General features: G+C 33.9%; 1 protein-coding gene across 2 annotated transcripts in view; it reads right to left on the bottom strand.

Annotated features, from left to right (window-relative positions):
• Positions 1-518: 518 nt before the first annotated feature.
• The window catches only part of Stx7 (syntaxin 7), a 41,030-nt gene continuing 20,413 nt past the window's right edge, over positions 519-21,135 (bottom strand). The window contains exons 3-10 of one of the 2 annotated variants that reach the window (XM_076859724.2): positions 10,282-10,351; positions 8,308-8,401; positions 7,359-7,496; positions 6,472-6,524; positions 5,851-5,947; positions 4,893-4,965; positions 3,172-3,254; positions 519-701 (exon numbers count right to left, since the gene is read on the bottom strand). In XM_076859724.2, coding sequence (XP_076715839.1) covers positions 609-701; positions 3,172-3,254; positions 4,893-4,965; positions 5,851-5,947; positions 6,472-6,524; positions 7,359-7,496; positions 8,308-8,401; positions 10,282-10,351 — 701 coding nt within the window. In that variant the 3' untranslated portion in view covers positions 519-608. Of the gene's footprint in view, positions 702-1,238; positions 1,354-3,171; positions 3,255-4,892; positions 4,966-5,850; positions 5,948-6,471; positions 6,525-7,358; positions 7,497-8,307; positions 8,402-10,281; positions 10,352-21,135 lie in introns of those variants that run through there. The other variant, XM_076859725.2, reaches the window with a different exon arrangement.

The following is a 21,135-nucleotide window of genomic DNA, read 5'->3' as shown; positions in this document are numbered from 1 at the left end:
ACAGCAAATGCTTAATATATACACATCAGGTACATGAGAGATTCAAGGACATTATTCATTGATTTTATTCACAGAAACCAAGGGTCTTAAAAGAAATCCAACAATAACAATGAAATCGAGAAAATGTGCTGTTGTGAACTAGAAAAACAACCCCATAAAATGATAGGTTAATTATGTAAATTCTCCAAAATTATTTCCTCTGCTGGCCCAAATCAAAATTAAATTTGAGATTTTTTTAATCAAAATATCATAAATCAAGTGCATTTTATACAGTGACAGATATGAACACAGCACATATACCTTTAAATGTACTAATTCTAAAACTGAGTCAAATAGAGTAAATAAATTATAAATGAAAGGCATATACAATGTGGGCAAAAAACTAACAATTACTAAATCAAAAAGTATGGAAGTTTCACCAGCAATATTTAGAAAAAGTTTCAGTATTAGAAAATATCAGATTTAATCCAAAGGAGCCCCCTGCCAATAAAAATAAGTATGAGAACCATCCTTAATGCAAGAACTTTAAAATAATAATAAAAACATGATTACAGGATCTTCCTACATAATTTAGACAATGTAGTGCAATGGTGTGTTCCTTTTTAATTTTAGCTTGTCAATCTCCATATGATGACACCGATAATCAAAGCTCCAATGACAAGGATAAAAATGATGATGCACAGGGTTTTTCTGGATTTGCGCTGCAGGTGCAAAAACAAAAAACATGTTTACAGATTCAGTGGGGTGTCTCTATGGCAACTGAAGATAATTTGGTTCATTTCAAGAGTAAAATCAATAACAGTTTATTGACCTCAAATTTCTGGCTGTGTTTTGTGTCTCAAAAATCTCTACAACACATATGGCACTATTATTTCAAAAAATATTCTTGAATTAATGCTATACGTCAGGGAGAAATTTTTAAATGTCAGACATTTTTTCTGGGCACGTGGTTGGGCTTAAAAAAGATACAGAGTTAAGAGATAACAGATTACCTATAAATGAAAACAAAGAACAGCTTAAAAGCTTATACATTTTTAAAAAATTTATATCAAATAGCTGCTCTAAAATATGAGTTCTCTGAAAATATCAATCAGCAAGCATAAATGTTTGGCAATTTTTCCTATAGTAAATTTATTAGTTTGCAAAATTGTTCCCATTCTTTAATATTAATGGAAATTATATTTCAAATCTCAACACACAAATAAAACACTGAAGATCTAACAAAATTATAAGTTGTCATTCAAAATACAGAAGTTAAGAATTTTGTTCCATTCTTCGTTCCTGGCTCTGCTGTAGATTTCTGTATTTCTTTAATGGCTGTGCATCTCACACCAACATGCAGGAATCCTTTTTCTTACAAAGTAGGAAAATTTGTAAATGTACTTTGTGTCAATTAGCAGTACTATAACATTTACAAAACAATACATGTCAGACTCTGAAATTACCCTGACAAATATAAATTCTTTAAGTATTTCACATATTAATTATTCAATTGTGCCTTTTTCATATATTAAACACAATTTTCTGAAGTTTTGATATCAATCAGGCATAAATATTTCTCCCAGACTCTACTTGGTTACAGACCCATGTATCGCCTAGTCTCAGTCATGGTTCATTTGGTGCCCAGAGGTACTTCCCCTAATGTTGGGGAATGAAGTCCTTGGCTGATAAAGAGCATTTATCAACTTTCTTTATGCTCATAGTTTTATGTTCATGCTTCTAGCCAACCATTTAGAAGCACCAAGGTTTACAGGGCATAAGTTTAATACCAGGCTTCCAAGTGGAATGATAGGAAAGCTAGTTCCTTTCTCAACACCTGGGCGGTCTAGCCAAGTGTTACCCCTTTGAGGCCTGTGGGAATGAAGCCTGGAGGCAGCTCTCAGATTTGGAGTGCAGCCTGGGAAGACATGTGCCTTTCCCCCAGGGTGCATGTAGGCTTGACCTTCCACAAGGAAGAGGGAAAGTAAGGAGGAAAAATCCAAAAGCAAAACAAAACAACATAAATCTAGTCACTGACGAATCCTGTTATACACTGTTTCAGCAGTTATGTGCTAACAGCTCAAAAAGACCCCTGGTATTTACAGATTACCCTGTGTGTATGTGATTCAACTATTCATGAGGGACATCTAAAGTCCACATCAGGAGATGCTGCTGAGCTGCAGATTTGAAGTATACACACAATGGTAAATCGGAGATACTGACAGCAAATATGATTGGCTATCACTATTTTCCTCAGCAATCTACATACAGCTTCACTGTTCTTTCCATGTCACTTATGCAGTGATTTGTCCTGTGTAAAAATGGCAGTGACATGAAAGGCAACTGCTAAGTGAGAAAGGTTTAAAACAATGGAAAACGTCTAAGAAGTTGAAAATATCTTAGGTATTTTATAAGAAAGTAACAAGATCTGAGAAAAATGATAATTATCATGACAAAAAAAAAAAATAGGCTCTAAAAGAGAAATCAAATGCTATTGTGCTATTTAGGGGTTGCCCCAAGCCTGGCATTATACTTGTTAAATATCAAAAGTTTAAGTATAATATGATACATTATTAGTTCATGGTCCTAACATTTGTATAGATGACACAACTTATATTTGACACATAAATATGGATTCTGATTCAATAAAGAAATACATTAATTCCTGGAGAAGGGCAGAATGTGGATAATATCTAATGATTAATAACACTCCAAGCAAATAAAATTATTATTAGGATCAGAAGCAATCTTTCTAGGACAAGCATCTCCACCATTAACCCAAATTGCCACTGACAACAAGAAAGAAAAGATAAAAGGGAAGAGTGAGAAATGGAGGGTTCTGGGTTGAAATGTCACAATGATCTCAGAGACGACCACTAGAAAGCTTGGAGCTATCTACTGCCACAATCAGAACTCTTAACATTAAATTTTTAACACTACCCTTGGGGATCACAGTACCTCTAGTTCAACCCTGAGCATATCCAGGTGAAAACCAATTTTAAACTGCCTGGCATATTTCTAGCTTCATGAGATTTAAAATTTTAAATCCATGAGATTTAAAAATTAACATCTATAATCACTTTAAACATGACTGATCTCTGTGTGTGTGATTCTCATATTCATTCTCATTCCCCCCGCCCTCTCTCTCTCTCCATTTCAAGTTATTAGAAAATCTATCACAGTTCACATTACCTGATAATTTGCTGCCCTTGACAGCTGCTGGTTCGCCTGCTGAACGTGTACATCTGCACTTTCTACGTTGGCTTCTATGCTATCTTTAAAATAAAACACACACATAAAACTGTTAAAAACATACTCATGCTCCATTTTCATTCAAAGTATGAATAAATATGCTTATTCTTCAAAGGTGAATAGTAGTTTATCACAAAGTTGAACTTTTTAAGTTGGCTATAATTCTTTCCTATATTATTTCTCAGTTAGTCCAAGCAATACAAAAAAATTTGAACAAAAGAACCCTGATTGTCCTCATTTTAATACAACTCCAGTTCTAACTGGAAGGCCCCCAAAAGAACTATCACTCTGACCTTATCAAATCAGTGTCAGTAAAAAGGGCTTGTCTCAGTCTCAAGCTCCAATGCTTGTTCTATCTCAAGACCAGTATGCAAAGCGGGAGATCAAACCTCTTCTTCTTACTACCAAAGATTTTCATCACTTGGGGAAAAAGATAGTACCTTGACTTTCCAAAGAATATCACTTCCTTATAGGGCAACAACAACAAAAACGACCCAAATGCTAAAGTCTGGTCCCTAATATACATATATTTAGTTATCAAATTATCATGTTAGTCCTTAATGTTTTTCAGTTTCTTATTCCCTTATCTTTGTAAATCCAATCTACTTTAAAATTTGAAATCTACTTTCAGAGACTGAAAACTGTCATTTGCTCTGTAGCCATAATCAGCCCACCTCTGTGCTGATCCCAGAAGTCCCATCTCCCTATCCTACCCTTACTTTCCCCATACTACTTATCACCATTTACTTACTTAGCTTTTATTTTTTTAAAAACTGTCTCTTTCCCCCAAACATAAGATCCATAATGGCAGGGCTTTTTATCTGCTGTTTACTTTCAGTTGAATACTAAATGCCTAAATTTGTGCCTGGACATACGGCTCAATAAACATTCATTGGATGAATGACTAAATTGTTTTTTGTTTTTTTTTAATGTTATCCTGTGATTACAGAGGAGAGTAAGAATGAACAAATAATATTTATATTAAACTAATGGTGCAGTATTTCAATTGAACCAAATCCAGGAAAACATTAAATATATATTTATACATAGGTACTATATTTCAAAATGTAAAAATTATCAGGATCCTGGATCAATGCTGATAATTACAACTTAAGTGAAGAAGTATTATATCTAAACTTACAAGGAATTTTGGTAACTTAAAAAAAAAATCCTGGTATCTAAATAATCTACTGAAATGAATATACCAAAAGCTATTAGCATGGATGATCAGGCAAATGGCTGCCTATTCTCTATAGGCCAGAAGACAAGACAGCATGCACAATTACAAATGCCTTAAGTAGCCCTAAAGTTCCAAGGCATGATAAGAATTAACTTGAGATAAGTCTGAAAAGAGAGGCCTTGGAAATAAACTGGAATGATGTTACACAGTGCCTTCTATGGTCTCAGAAGCAGTAATCCCTGATTAATTTGGGGCTTCTGAAATAAATGAAGCTGATCATTTCAACTACAATCACAACAAGAGGTCTGTTTTAGATGAGGTCAAGGATGACACTTTGTTGTAGAGGTTATGCTTTTGATTCCACGGAACCCAATGAGAAAAAAAATGTAAGCAGTTTTCTTTTGTGGAGAAAGTTACTACAGGTAAATTACATGTAACTTACTTACACCCACCCCATTATGTCTGCAAGAGTAGGGCTTACCTATCACGTCTCCCTGTTCATGAATCATCATTCCCAAATCTTTAAATATTTCATTAATATCCATAATATCAGCCTAAGACAAAAAGACATATATAATTATGTAATATATGAAATTTAGCTACTGATCTATAAAGGGAGGAATTTTTTAAATATCCAAACCAATATTCAACATAGGCAATAATGCACTTAGATTTAACATCAGGAAATATTTTACTACAAGCAATCTCATCTTAAAAGACTGAACAACAGCTACTATGTCTCTAAAATAAAGTTGCAACATTAAAAATATGAAGTGAGGCAGGATGGAAATGAAGGATCTATAATAAAAGAAGGGCTGTGGATTTCAAGATACATTTTATGCAATCTGATATTTTTATTATCAAAGCAGTACCTGCTTTGAAGAGTAAATATTCTTATGACATATTTTTAGCAAAAATATATACCAATTAGACAATTTAAAAGAATAAAATTTTAAATTTAAAGCCTCACATTAATAAATTTAAATATGCAATGGATTAGTCAAGTTATAAATTTCACTTACGGGATAAAGAATTAAATTTATTAGAAAATAAAGTTATAAATTTACTTATCTTCAATATATAACTATCAGTTAGCTCAATTTAGGAGTAAAGTTTAAATATTTTATTTAAGTAGGTGGGGCAATTTACATATTCATTATGGGTCTTAATTTTCCCATCTGTAAAATGGCAATGCTAATGATATAGTTAACTAAGTAGTTCAGAGAGCTTAACAAGGACTACTAAAGAAGATAATGAACATGAAGAAATTATAATATAGGGACTAGTACATAGGAGGCCCTCAACAGACTGTAGTTGTCTTGATGAAAGAAAACTTAAGTAAATGTTTCAATCTTGACCTTTCCCCAGCATTATCTAAGCACTCTGAGCATCAACTAAGACAATAATGCAGCAGCCCAACTCTGTGATGTGAAGCTTACTTCAAGCTGCCTGATAGAAGACTCTCTCTCATGAATAAGGCGGAGGTCATCCTCTGTGATTTCTTCATCTTGCACTTGCACTGGAGGCTGTGTTTGGCTAATAAAAAGAAAAGAATATATATATATGAACTGACATTCAAAATAATGGGGCTTATTTTCTATTTAAGAAACCCTAAATAGGAGACCTCATTCTTCAAAGTCACAGCATTGCTCATTTTTAAAAGTGTTAAAAAAAAACAATAGCCATATTGACTCAAATTATAGTCATTTTTCATTCTACTAATTATTTTATCTTATATGGTTTCAGATTTATTATTTTATTTTTGAAAGCTGTATTTGGCAACTGGGTTTCTTTTTAGCCGACTTAAACCTTATATAAAAGAAAAATCTATACTAAAATTACATCAATAAATATTTATTTGGATAATTATTTTACATATTTTATAATAAATGCTTTATAAATACTTATTTGGAAATTTTTTTCAATTTACTGTTTTCAATTTATAAATAACGTAGGGTATTTGTGTTACCATATATTGAAAGCATTCTACTAGGAACTATAATGTATCAAATTTTAAAAATTATATTTTGATCTATAAACTGTTTTGTATTTTTTTTTACCTTTCCCAGGATACAAGATTCCTTTCTTTTGAGCCGTCCTCAGGAAATGTGCCCTGCATAATTTAGTAATAGGTTGGATTAAGAAAGATCAAAGAAATCACAGACAAGGAAAAAATACTCAATGTTTTCCCTTAAAATAAATAATCTAAATTTATTTATATATATGGGTTTTCTGTGTGTGTGTGTGTGTGTGTGTGTGTGTGTTTGTAAGGAAGGAGAGAAAGAAAAGTTCTTGTTCTAATTTTCTAGGCCAACTGCTTCAAGTAGTAATGAAAGTTGGTAAGGAAGAAATTCATTAAATATTCTCAAAGGCAAAATAATAAATATTACTTGGTTAAAATTTAATATAATTGTGGAACCTCTATATTAAAGAATAACAAAATATCTTGTGATGGTTTCAATTAAAATTAGATTTTAAAATTGGACTAACTCAATGTTCCACCTTAAATCATATTTTCATTTATTTTCTCCAGGATCATACTTGTTTTCAGTATTTCTACAGTACATTCATTCTGTTCACCTCCAATATTATTTTTAAATAATGCAGGAGTAAAGTGCTACCTACATTAGCATGTACACAGTGGGAAGCTTCAGATCAAGTCCCTGTGAAAACACTATCAGGATTCAACTCCTAATTTTTTTTTGACAAAATATGTTTCTATAATTTTATATGATCTGTAATCTGTTGTTCCATGGCATGAACAAAACAACCACAACAATACATAACCCACAATCTTCTTAAAAATTGAGCAAAAAAGCCTGAAAATAAATATTCAAATGTAGATCTCCAAGATATTCACAGATCTTTATGATATATAAAATCATGCTAATGCAGACTTTTATGGGACACTTTCAGAATATTTCTACCCGTAAGGAAAAATACTTACAGATACTCTGGAACTTGCTCTTACTCGAGCAACAAACTCTTTCTCTCTTTCAGCAGCTTGTCTCTGGACCTTCTGAAAGTTTGTTAGTGATGTTGTAAATTCAGCCACTAATCGATCCTTTTGTATTTTCCTTTGACGCTAGAAGAAAGGGAGGAAAATGTGTACTAGAATCAAGCTGTGAAGTTCAACAGATTTTGCAATAGTTGTTTTACCACTGGCTGGCTCTTTACTTCATCATGAAATTTGCACTCTCTGCAATTACAGGGACTTACTGATTAACTCTCAATAACACTTTGACAGTATGTTCAAATAACATTTTGACAGAATATTAAAATCACAGTTCAAAGATCCTACAATGCATTTGACTATTTTCACATTAATACACAAACCATGTATCTTGATACCTGTTTACTGGAGGATGGTGGCCAGAGATTCAAACTCTTTAATGGCATTTACTGTAAGCCAAAATGCCCATTCTGTTGAATTTCTCACCTCAGATTTTCACAGCTGCTAAAACCTGGGTCATGACTTTGAGGTTATTTTCAAGTAGTTTTTTTTTTGTAAATAAAATCTTTTATTCTTACCTAAGTAATAGCTTAACTTCTATTAAAGAACACAAAAATGTGCCCCTAGGCGACCTCACATCTTGAACAAGTGTGGGAGATGCACAGAGTCAGTCTGAAGGCCTGGAAGCAATTACTCAGGAAGCACTTTCTGGGCTCTTACTTAATTATGGGTCAGGGCTCCTACATTGCAATAATTTTTGCTTTATTAAACCACAAGATACTACCTGAGAAATTAAATACAGTTTTCTGTTCCATGAACTAATCTCTAATAACTTATTTTTTGTCCCCTCATTTCCTTTCTAGCATCACAGTTCAAAGACCCTACAATCATTGTAACTTCTTTCACGTTCAACACGTCAACGATGTGTCTTAAAGCTTGATACCTGTTCACTGGGGGTTGTGGGTAGAGATCCAAACTCTTTAATATACTTGTCTGTTTCCTTGGCAAGTTGATTAGTATACTGCTGCTTCTGTTGCCTAAAGTGAGAAAAAAAAACATGCATTACAGCCAAAGAACCTATATATTTTTTTTAAAGCTACAATTCTGCCACTTGAATCAATGCAGATGAACAGATTTAGAAAAGATCTCTTTTTACCAAGTATTTAAACTACTTGAAGTAGTTTTATAAACTGGTTCTAAATTTCCTCTATCAAAACAGAATTTTCTGATCCTATTTTTTGGTAAACATTCAGCAAAAGTTCTTCATTTACAGGTGACAATCAAGCTTGCAAAATAATATCAGTAGCCTTTTAGGAACACAAATGACTCCAGTGGGGAGGGAATTTGACAGATTTCTGGTTGTCTGGTCCTCTATGTTTGAGGTACTGAAAGTGTAGGAGTCTTTACTTTGAGTCCTACACCTCGGAAGTTAGCTGTTGCCTTTGACTTATTTCCCACATCTTACATACATGGTGGTCTTTCCTAATTCTTTATATGGACATTTATATCCTCTAAATATCTTTAAAAAAGGAAAAATACATAATAATAATACAAATTTACTATTATTTAACTTGATATGGAAAAAGTAATAGCATTTTCTTGTAAAGGGAACGAAACACAAGAAAAGAAGTAAATTATACTTGTGTCTGTATCATCCTAGCTAGCTTATAAGGTACAATTTTTAACTTAAGAACTTTGACACTGAAAAAAATAAGCTGTATTAAGTTGATGCTTTATAAACATCAGTGCTCTCATATATAATGCCATGTATTTTAAACATGGACTGGCCACATTAAAGAGAGACTGAGAATATGTCTAAGTATAGATAACTGTATGGGATCAACAAGAATTATAACCTATTTTCATCTCTACCAAATTTTGAATCTTGGGAAAGGTATTATGGTCAAAGTTCCAAAAGGACACAATAATAATCATATCTATATACTCAGAATTTCAACAATTAACTCTTAATACTATAACTGTTAAGAATTGTGCAATTCCATTCCACTTTACTTTAATATGCAACTGTTAGATTTGGAGCATTTTTACCATGCTGACAGCTATCCATTACAGAAAAATAAAATATCAATTATAGACAAGTATAAATTTTTCAAGTTGCACTTCTTAAAAAATATTAATTGCTATTACCTACCTTTGAATTTCTCCTTATTTGTAATTTTCCTTCCATGGGTACTGTTATTTGGAGATATCATTTATTACATATATGCTACATGAAATCTGTAGCTATAACAACATTGAGGACTTAGAGTCAGGTTCTGAAAAACGTTGGGCAAATCATCAAATTCCCAAAAGCAAACTAGAAGTAGTTCTTTTAATCTATCTCATTTTAATTTTGTATAGTTCAGATGAGATGATATGTATAAACACTGTAAACTCTATGTCACAGACAAATATTATTATTTTCCATAGAGAATATTAATTTACGGGAACATGTATTACACAACTTAATTATAACTTTCATTTAATAGATGCTAACACTCTGAAATTCAGGGATATAGGTATAAACTTTTGGGGAGACGGTTCAAATAACTGGATATGTACCAGAATCAAGTAAAAATCTAGTCACTGCATGGACTGTTGACTGTGGGAAATAATCACATCAATTGAGGAGCTTGGAGGGTCATTTTTCAAAAGCTATGAAACCAACCTATTTTAAAAATGTAAGAAAAACTAACTAAAGAAGTTTTGATTTGATAGAATAAGCCAGATCTCTAAAATAAAAACATATGCCTTTCTGGACAGGGAAAAAGAATACATGATAGCTTGGTCTGGATAAGGCTGCAAGGACACCTTTTTAGTTTTCTATTTTTTCCCAGTAAACACATTCTACAAGAGCCATATAATAATAGAAATAGGTTTTCTTTTCATTTCTTTTCTTGTTTAATTAAATACTTACAGCTGTTGTCTCAATTCAGGTGAATCTTGAGGTGTTCCAAGTTGATTTAGGCTCCTCTGTATTTCCACAGCTATTATAATGTAAAATAAAAGTGTGATTTTTTACAAATTATTTATTTATTATTATTTACAAATGTTAGGGCTACAGAAATAATCAAGTTAGAAGCAATTATGTAATCTGGCAGTTTAAAAAGAAAAGGAAAGAGATAATGATATACAACACTGAGAAGAGAAGGAAAAAATCAGTGGTTTTTATTCAAATCTAATTAGTAACAAAAATGGATTAATTTTGAAAGAAAATTGAGTGGGAATGTAAACATGTGCAACTGCATTTATTATCAAAAAATAATATTTTCCCTACTCTATCAGGATGGCAAATAAATAAAATTCTACATAGACTTTAACTTAACTTTACTGGCATAGACTTGTGAGGCTTAAAACTCATGAAGCAAGTAACTATGACAACTGCATATTTCATTATAATATAAAGTGAATGGATTATAGTTTGTAAATGAGGAAGGAATGACAAAATTAGAAAAAAAAAATCACTTTTCAATTATTACATATTAACTGATTCAGGCAAGGATCATTAAAGGACACTAAAATCAGAAGATATTCATTCAACTTCAAATTATCAAAGACACAGATGACGTTTAGAAGATAACCTGATCATAGATAAATCTGTTGTTTAAAACATGATCAAATTAGCACCAAGAACAGGATGCACAGACATGGTCAACCTCCTGGCCTGACGCAGGAGAGAAGTCACAATATGACTTCAGTATTTTGCTTGCCAAAAGTTTCATCCTGAATCTAATAATGAAGAAGCGATCAGATCAATCTAGACTGTGGAATAATGTACAAGAAAACTGGCTGGACTTTCAAAAATGTCAATATCGCAAAAGAAGAAGAAAAAGACAAAGAAGGCAGTGAAGTGTTTTATTTTTACTGTGTTGCTGGCAATTGAACCCAGGGTCTCACACAGGCTAAGCAGGTGCTCTGTCACTGAGCTACATCCCCACTTCCAGAGGAGCTTTTTAAAATTAAAGAACTAAAAGACTGAAACACCCAAAAGGAACTACATTTTTTTTTTTACTGGATTCTAATTTTTTTAAAAAAAAGCATTAAAAAACAGTGTAGAAACTGGAAAAATCTGGATATATATATATATAGAGAGAGAGATATTAAACAAAACTTGAAAAATGTCAACAATTTTTGTTGAATCCAGGTGAACGGTTCATATAATTTTCCCTTTCTCTAGGTTTAGATTATGTACATAATTTAAGACAAAAAATTAGGAGATTCATATTTTTGTTAGTGATCATAAGCTTATGATCACTGCAATTAAAAAAGATTCTTTACAAATTCATATTTTTATGAATATTATACATAAAAATGCCAAGAAGAAATAAGTTGGAAATTCATCTTAAAGAACTTTCTCATTTCCAAGAACTAGAGAAGAACAATCCAAACCACCCACTGTTTTTATTTAAAATGAGTAGTTTATTTATAAAGCCTAATGCTTTAAACAGTCATTATTTATTTATAGCATCAAGGCAATGATAAACTATTCCAACATGCAGGATAACTTTTGTTCACTGAGTATGAGACAATAAACACTGCTTTCAAGTTAAAGTGGAAAATATAAATATTTAAGAGGAAACTGTATATAGCTACAGTTATTCAACATTCTGCTAGATTCAGAGGAATTTCTTCTTGCTTTTGGGGGGATCAAGTTTGTTTTTGTGGGATGAGAAATTTTGTTTGTTGTGTTTAATGTGTGGCTGCTTATAATCAGTTACATATTTCCCTCTCAACCTTAACAGATATTCCTGGGATGCCTTATAGGACTTACAGCTTTTATTTAAAAAACAAAACGATGTTGATAATACAAAGTGTGATATGGCTCTCTATAGAACAGAGGCATATTTATCTCCATTCTAGAGGGTTTTTCTTCTATAAGAAAGTCACATTATGTAACCCTATTTCACATCATTTAGCAAAATAAATTTATAATGAATTATGAATTTAAATATTAAAAACTGAAAATAAATTACTGCATGTAAATATAAATATGTACTTCTCATGTGATCTGATGTATGATCTTGGAGTTGGGAATACAATATTAACTGAATAAGATATAAAATAAAAACTATCAAGGTTCTGACAAATTTGACCACATAAAATTTTAAAATGTTATGTGAAAAATATGCACATACATTACAAATATATATATTGTATAACCTGTGTGTGTATACATGGGAGAAAAATAACCGTAGACTGTGATGAAAATCTAATACAGAAAAAACTCCTACAACTGGTAATAGAAAAACAACTCCATTATAAAATGGACAAAAGTTATAATCTTATAGTTTATAAAAGGCAAATAAACATAAATTCCATTGATAATCAACTTTTCACCTCCCAGATTGGTAAAAAATTAGGAAAAGAAATGAGTATGGCTGTTACTACAAAATCAAAAGCCTTAAAAACAAAAGTTAGAGACTAACAATCTAGTAGAAACTGACCAAGCAAAGGAACTTCCATATTTATGAATAAATTCAATAGCAAAAAAAGATAAAAAAAATCTTATCAATCTTGGAAAGAAAAAGATAACTGGAAAGACAAAAATAACTATGATGTATGGTATACAATTATTCAGGCTTTAAGAAGTAAGGAGAAAGAACTGCTTCTGGTAGGCGCAGTGGGAGCCTTAATCCATTACAAGGTAATTTCCCCAGTTTCTCAACAGATACTTACCCGTCCCCAGTTCTCTCCCACACTCCCTGAGAAACAGCTCTTATAGGAAGCAAGAGACCCCTGGGGTCCTTAGGGATTCCTCACTGTTATGATTTGGATTTGAGATGTCTTCAAAAGTTCATGTGTTGAAGGTCTGGTACAATCAGAGGTGGGCCTTTGGGAGGTCATTAGATCAGGAGGGCTCTGACTTCCTCAATGGATTAATCCATTACTACGGATTTATAAATCACTTCATGGGCTACTGCGAGATGGCAGAAACCTCAGAAGGTGGGGCCTCATGGAAGGAAGGAGAACATGTCTTCAAAGGATACATTCTGTTCCCTGCTCTCTTCCCCCAACCCCTCTACTTGCTGACCACCATGAGGTGAGCAGCTCTTCTCTTCCATGTTGTACCACCCCACCTCACCATAGGCTTAAAACCAACTGGACTAGGCAACCATGGACTGAAAGCTCTAAAACTGCAAACCCAACTAAGTGTTTTCTCCTTTGAAGTCCTTTATTTCAGGTATTTTGTCACAGTGATGCAAAGCTAATACACTCACTTGGACAAAACAGTAAATTAAGAGCAATACCTAATCCTAGGCAACTGCTCAGAAATGCCACTGCAAAGGAGCGCAGGAGCAAGGAGTGGTGATGTCTGCAGTTCCCATCTAAGTGGACTGTCTGGAGGATGCAGATGGCTAACAGCCAAAGCTAATTCAGATGGTGACTCCGAGTGCAAAATGTGGTCTGTTTACTAGAACAGATCATTGCCATCTCTGGCACCTTGTATACAACTGCTGACATAGCAAATACTTTTTGCTGTACCCTAAAAAAATAAGAGAATGTGAAAATGAATATGCTACACTTGAATCAAACTGCTGTGAGCCTTCCCAGTCTTATCTCAATGTTATAGACCTACCCACTCTCTGTAATATAATTTAGTTTTCAAGGATATTAACCATATCTCTTCCTATGGGACCTTATACTAGCCCAATATACTGCTGACATCTGCTTTTAGGACCTAAAACAATATGAGCCATTAGTGCAAGGATGTAAACAGGCCAGCAAGAAAAAGAAAAATCCCATGAAAACACAGACTCTGGGTTCTGTAGTAAGGAATCTTGGTCAACTAATCTGTATTAGCATTGCCATTCTCCTGCAAAGTACTTTTCTATGCATTCTCAAGTACAAAGGGAGAATATTTAACACTATTCCTGTTATGGTTTGGATGTGAGATATCCCCTAATAGCTCATGTGATAAAAAATTCAGAAATGTTCAGAGGTAAAATGATTAGATTATGCGAGGTGTAACCTCATTGGTGGATCAATGTATCTGACAGATTACTAATTTGACAGAACTACTGTGCTGGGTACTAAACAGAAGCAGGTGGGGGTGTGACTGGAGGAAGGGGGGTCACTGGGGGCATGTCTTTGGGGTTTATATTTTGTCTCTGGCATCTCAACCTTTCTGCTTCCAGTCTATCATGAGCTGAGCAGCTTCCCCCACCACCTTTCTTCTATGATGTTCTGCCTAACTTCAGGCCCAGAACAATGGAGCAGGCTGACTATGGGAATGGCACCTTTAAAACCAAGAGCCCAAAATAAACTTATCCAAGGTGTTTTGGTCATAGCAATGAAAACCTAACAAAGCTTCAATTCTTTTCTGACTGTCCCTAAAGTTACCAGTTTTGACTTTAACCTCTCCAAAAAGAAAAGGCTACCCAACAAATTCAAGCAGTGGGGAAAGCAGCTCTATCATTTGGCAGCTCTATCATTAAAGACCTAGATGGACCAATGGTAGACTGTGTAGTTATCAGAACACTGTACTACTAGGGCCAAGTTCTAATGGGAAGACCATAGGAATCCCTTAACATCTGGTTACCAAACCATGCTCCCTTTGGAAAGCCCATGTTATCTTTATAAGGATTAGTTCAGTACCTTGCTATTGAACCCTGGAATAAAGAAAAATATACCCGATAACCAAGAGACCTGAACTGCCCACCATGAATTAAGTGTTATGGTCTATGTTGGCATTTCTTTCTATATTTCATTCTAAGTATGTCAGTCAGCCCACCTCTAACCAGCTCCTATAGTATCTGTTCATAATAAACTGCCTATGTTGTAGGAATAAAAGCCACCTACAGATTCATGAACACCAACTTTCCTTACTCAGACAAACATGACTACTGACACTACTGTATACTAATATTTAGCGATCACAATCGAAAGTATACTGGTGATTAGGGTGCCTGCCATTCTTGAGGGGCAAGATGATTATGTCCCTTCCACTTTAGAGGAGGCAGAATTTTTTACTCACTGAAATAGTGCTACTCTGTTTTTTAAAAATAACTTTATTTTATTTAGTTATTATTATTATTTTTATGATGTGTTAAGGATTGAATTCTCACATGTGCTGGGCAAGTACTCTACCACTGAGCCACAACCCAGACCTTCTCTGGGTTTTTGTAATGCTTATTCTACCCTTCCCCCACACTTCTACCATTCCTAATTCCAAAAATTAATACCAATAATGACATCCCACACATGAGTGCTTCAGACCAAGAAATTACAGAGAAAAAAAATAATGGATGCTTTAAGGACAAAGGGATTCACTGATCTCCATTATCTAGAAGCTGCTGGACTTCTAGAAGTGTTTGATAGTCCATGAAGACTCAATTATAATGCCTTCCAGGGGACAAAAATCTTGTGAAGCAAATGTGCTACACTACAGGATCTTTATATTCTCAAAGAACCATTCTAAGGTGCGACTTCACAAATAACCATATAAAAGCTTAGACTTGAGAACTAAAGGGTGAAAGTAGAGCAAAATGCTTCACAATTCCACCTAATTACCCATTTGTAATTTTCTTCCATACCTCAAGGTGACTTAGAGACAACACTCATGGGAATGTAGTTATGTCCCCAGTGAAGCAGAAGCTAAGACCCCATCTGGCCATTTAAGGTCAAGGTAGTATAATGTCAACTGAAGTCATTATTAAGAGGAAATAAAGATATGTCCATACAAAAATAAGAGCAGGGGATATAAACCTCAGGAGATGGAAAGGGGGGAACCTGATAATACTGCCATTTTCAATTATAACCATCAGAACCACAGAGCATGTGAACGGGAGCAATGGGAACCCAAGACTGAATGTGTGATTTATCCCAAACAGCTGAAGTGTTGAATAAAGGCAAAAGGAGCATGGAGTTATTACTATAATTACTATAGGAGAAACTAGTAATAAATACTGCACTGCAGCCTGTGACTGTTTTCTTTCTTGCCTCACAATGTATATATTTAGATATCTTAACTGTGTCGACTTCCCTATCCATTTCCTCTACTGTTTCATATGGGTTGTGTTGTTAGTGGCTGCACTGACTTGGGGTTTAGCCCACAGGCTAAGGAATACTGCAGTTCAATCTGAAAGAAGATAATAGATGAACCAAAAAAACACCTATTAGGCTTTGTACTAGACAAAATGAATATTCTTTAGTTTGCCCCCCCCCCTCTTTTTTTTGAAAGAGGAGAGGAATTCTGGTTATATGACAGAGTATTAGCATGTTAGCAAGGTTTTTTTTTCTTTTTCTTTTTAGGCTTAAGAAAGAAAAAGAAGAAACATGTTCGTGTAGGACACAAAAAGAGATAAACTATAAAGGCAATCTATTTTTGGTCACATTAATACCCTAAATTTCTATAAAATTGGGATCTTGTTGGTTATTATGACCAATAAAACATAGTATCACAGACCAGTCTTTGAAAGGGAAAAAAAAACAGTTGTTAAAATAACAAACCTATTTTAAGAGAGTCTCTGAGCTTTGTATGTCTTCAGTGCAAGTAATTCAGGTGATTTAATAGAAATAGTAGTAGTAACTATTACAAAAACAAAATACTAGACTCATATACAAACTAGTTAGTGAGCAAAAGCTGGATTTACTCAGTATTATTTAGATTGTATGGATATTGAAATTCCTTACAAATCAAATGCTTTGGCTAGCAATCTCATTTTTCACTCAAACAACTGTTTAAATAACATGATGCCTCATAAAATAAAGTCTCTTAGGAATGCAACCATTACATTATTGCCTAAGACAATGCATCTACTGAATGAGTGTGAGGTACTTCTCATGAATGCGAACAGAATACAAGACCCTACACTCATGTAGTATCTCATCTGTAAAAGGAAAGAAAAAAAGTCACAAAATCATATCCAAAGAGAAGGTAGTAACAATAAATAAAATGAATGTTATAAAAATGCTCCAAACACAAAAATTAACCTCTAATATAGGTGTCCTAAATGAAGGTTGTACTTGCACTGAGTTTTGAAGATATCTAAATATATCTTAAGATATCTAAATATATCTTAAATGGAGGTTGTACTTGCATTGAGTTTAGAAACAGAACACTTCAGTTTGGAAATTCAAACATTTTTACCATACTGAGATATAAAGAGATTACCTAGTAGTCTCCACAACTAACAGGTTGTTAAATGTGTCTCACTTTAAGAAGTCATCTAAAGAAACTGGGCTTAGATCTTCAGAGTATTAACAGTGCTACAAGTAAATTTCATGCCAAGCAGTGGTGCATAGCATCCTTCTGTGCAGCTGAAACAAATCAATAGATAAATGTCTTCCCTTTCTTCAGGTTTTATAAAACTTAAAGATTCCAGAGACATCATTCTACATAGGACTAACATTACCTTCCTATACGAGGGTCAGCAAATTACAGACCCTGACGAGCCAGCAGCCTAGTTTTGTACAGTCCTCCAAGCTAAGAATGGGTATTATATTTAGGGATTTAACAAAAACCCAAATCAATACCACTAACAAAATGAAGACTGTGCAAGAGACCATATGTCTAAAAATATAAAATATTTAGTAATTAACCCTTCACAGAAAAAACTGGCTGCTCCCTGTCCTGAATTATTAAAAATCACTAAACTTTATATTTATGAACTAGACTCAATATGTTAAATGTACTAAGTACTCATTGTATTATTAGCACTATCTACTAAAATATTTATCAAGCTACAAAATTTCCACTGAAGATGCACATATACTGAGTTGAATCTCTGTAATTTTCAACTTAGATACAGAATCAGTTACTTTTTCATTATGTCGAGTATTTTTGTAGAGTACTTGCTGTATTACCACTCCATTATTTCATTATTCTCCAGGTTCTGGAAGATTAAGAATAGTAGGATAAATGTTTCAAAGGCTATTTTCTCATTTCCCAGTTGACAATGGTAAAAATGTCTGAGAAAAATGAGCTGAGAAAAAGGAAGACAAGAGGTTTCTAGGCAGATGACAAGCAGGATGGTGATCTAAAAACTAATAATCCTCCTAGTTTCTCCCAAAGTCTGGTCTTTATGGTTCTGTTGCATTATCTTATCTGGGGTGTTACATATGAGTTTTAGGATAGTTATATTCTACTAATGTAGAATACTATCTACAGTTAAAGAGAAAAATTCACTAAATAGGAAAATAAAGGAATAAATCTAAAATTATAAAAGAAACTATTAATTTTACCTCTATGAAGTAATCAGATTCTTGAATAAAAAATTATCTAATTCACAGAGATAAGATTAAATCAAGATATACCTTTATGAGACTACAATGAACAAATTATTTTTGCACTTTCTACAATTTTGAACCCATTCTCACCATTACTTACTTTCAGAGAGGAAATTTAAAGAATATATTACAGTTTTCAAAACAAAAGGATTTTTAAAAAAAGAAAAAAGAAAACTACTTTTGAGGCATGCTAAAAAGGTGTTACTGCTTCCTCCAAAATGAAACAGTTCCATTTCTGGCTCTTCAGCAGCAGCAGGGAAAATCCATTCAGTTCCACGTGGGTCTGCTGCCATCTAGTGGAGTAGTGATTTCTAGTTGTCAGGTATAACAACACTCCTGTAATCTGAGTGGTGTGGGAGGCTGAGGCAAGAGGATCACAAATTCAAAGCCAGCCTTAGCAATTTAGCAAGGCCCTAAGCAATTTAGTGAGACCCTGTCTCAAAATAAAAAAAATGAAATAAAAATAAAAAGGACTGTGGCTGAGTGGTTAAGCACCCTGAGCTCAATCACTGGTTAAAAAAATAAAGCTTTCTAGCAAAGAATGTGTGTGTGTGTGTGTGTGTGTGTGTGTGTGTGTGTGCAGGTTTTACAAACACACACATATTTACACATATATAATTATTATAATGCAGTTACATATAGTGAATGTCATAAGAAACAAACTCATATCTTTGTTTAGGTTCAAATCTTCCTTCATTTACCAAAAATTCTCTGTATCAGAGTTTGAGTATTAAACAAAGTGATATATGTGAATATATACATTCTGGATACAGTATACATCTCTATAAGAATGAAACAGGCTATTACTGGTAAATTTACAGTTAGAATTCAGGTTCATTAAAAAGCAAAAGGTGTAGAGGAAAATACATTATTTGAAAATATCAATGAGTTGAAAATAAATCAATTATCAACACAAAAAGTCAATTATTAACAACAACAAAACAAATGAACTTTATTCACTTATTTCATGTATCAAGAAAAACTAAGAAAAGCAAAGTTCTCAAAAGCAGTTCACAAGTGAAAAAACTTTCTAGAAGATCTGAAAGGCAGCTACTAAAATAATTGTGGCTTTTTTAAATGAGCTATCTCCTGCTCTGTCTTGTGACCAGAATAGGAAGAAGCTTATCTTGCTAGTGGGTAAAAGCAATGATGCAAACTGTGAAGACAGATCCTCTAAAGTGTGAGTCTAGGGTGGAGAAGCTCACTGGGGAGCCTCTGCCTCCAGGGACCCAAGTCCCAGTTTATTGTGCTTTCACTCCCAGCTCAGAATCCCTACAGGTAACTTCAACTTCTGTAAAGCAATATTGAATTTAGAATGTGCTTTAAGTTTTTCATTGGTTTTCTTCCCAGATACTTCTAAGGCAGAAAAGTATACACGTTAACAAAATGTAAGTTGGGCAGCTCAACACTATTGTAGATTAAAGAGTTAAATCTGAAGATATGATTCTTAACAATAAAGTACAAAACAAGTTACCTGAAAACTGTGTGTAAATAATAATCTGGGATTTTAGGTGGCCTGAACATTACAACCTGTCTCTCTTAGCAAAGATATTCATTGCTCACATTTTATCACACAGACCTGCTCAGTTTACCTGTTCTGAGGTAGACTGGAGCAGCCTCTGAAGAATGTGACTGTGTTAGGAGCAAACAGGCAGGGACATGGCGATGGTGAAGTACCTTGCAGTTCTGCAGCCCTCCTGGTGCCTCCTATGGCCCAGGACATCCAAGAGCTTCCTTTTCATCACCCCTTATATGGCCCCAAAATTCTGCTATCAAAGCAGCTGAGGATTAGCCATGTTACAAGTGCCTCAGTATATGTGGCAGTGATTCTCAAACCCTTACCTCATTCCCAATTTCTGATCAGTTCTCACTGCCAAGATATTACTATCTAGATGTATCTAAAACACTGAATATATCTGCTTCTATAGGAACAGGGCAGAAGCTTGTTTCTGACACTATCCCCATCTTCCCTCTGCAAACAATACAGAACAGAGGGGGCTGGCTGGAGAACAGTCATGAAAACTACATTTTAATAGAAATTAGAAATATATCCCCAATGTGGGGATATAAATATGGCCAAAAGGAAAAGAAAAGAGCAGATCCTGAGCAGGAAGCCTGATGGTTAGGCAGGGAGTAATGGGAGTCGCAGAGGGAAGGAGGTGACAGACAGAACTACAAATGGTCACCAGCATTCACTATAGCTTGAGCATCCCTCATCTGAAAATCCAAAATCTGAAATGTTCCAAAATCTAAAACTTTTTGAGTGGCAACAAGATGCTACAAGTGGAGTGCTGGGGATCAAACTCAGGGCCTTGTGGGTGCTAGGCCAGCACTCTACCACTGAGTTACACCCCCCAACCCATGCACAAAATTATTAAAAATATTATATAAAGTTACATGAAGGCTATATGTACCAGGGGGTCTATGAAACATAAATGACGTTTATGTTTGACTTGGGCCTCATCCCCAAGGTATTTCTTTAAGAGTGAACATATATACTAAAATGCAAAGTCTGACATCTGAAACACTTGCTGGTCCCAAG

This window comes from Callospermophilus lateralis, chromosome 6 (assembly GCF_048772815.1).
Source record: "Callospermophilus lateralis isolate mCalLat2 chromosome 6, mCalLat2.hap1, whole genome shotgun sequence".
Classification (NCBI taxonomy): Eukaryota; Metazoa; Chordata; class Mammalia; order Rodentia; family Sciuridae; genus Callospermophilus; species Callospermophilus lateralis.
Note: the sequence above shows the minus strand (reverse complement) of the source record. Positions and strands in the feature narration are given on the sequence as shown.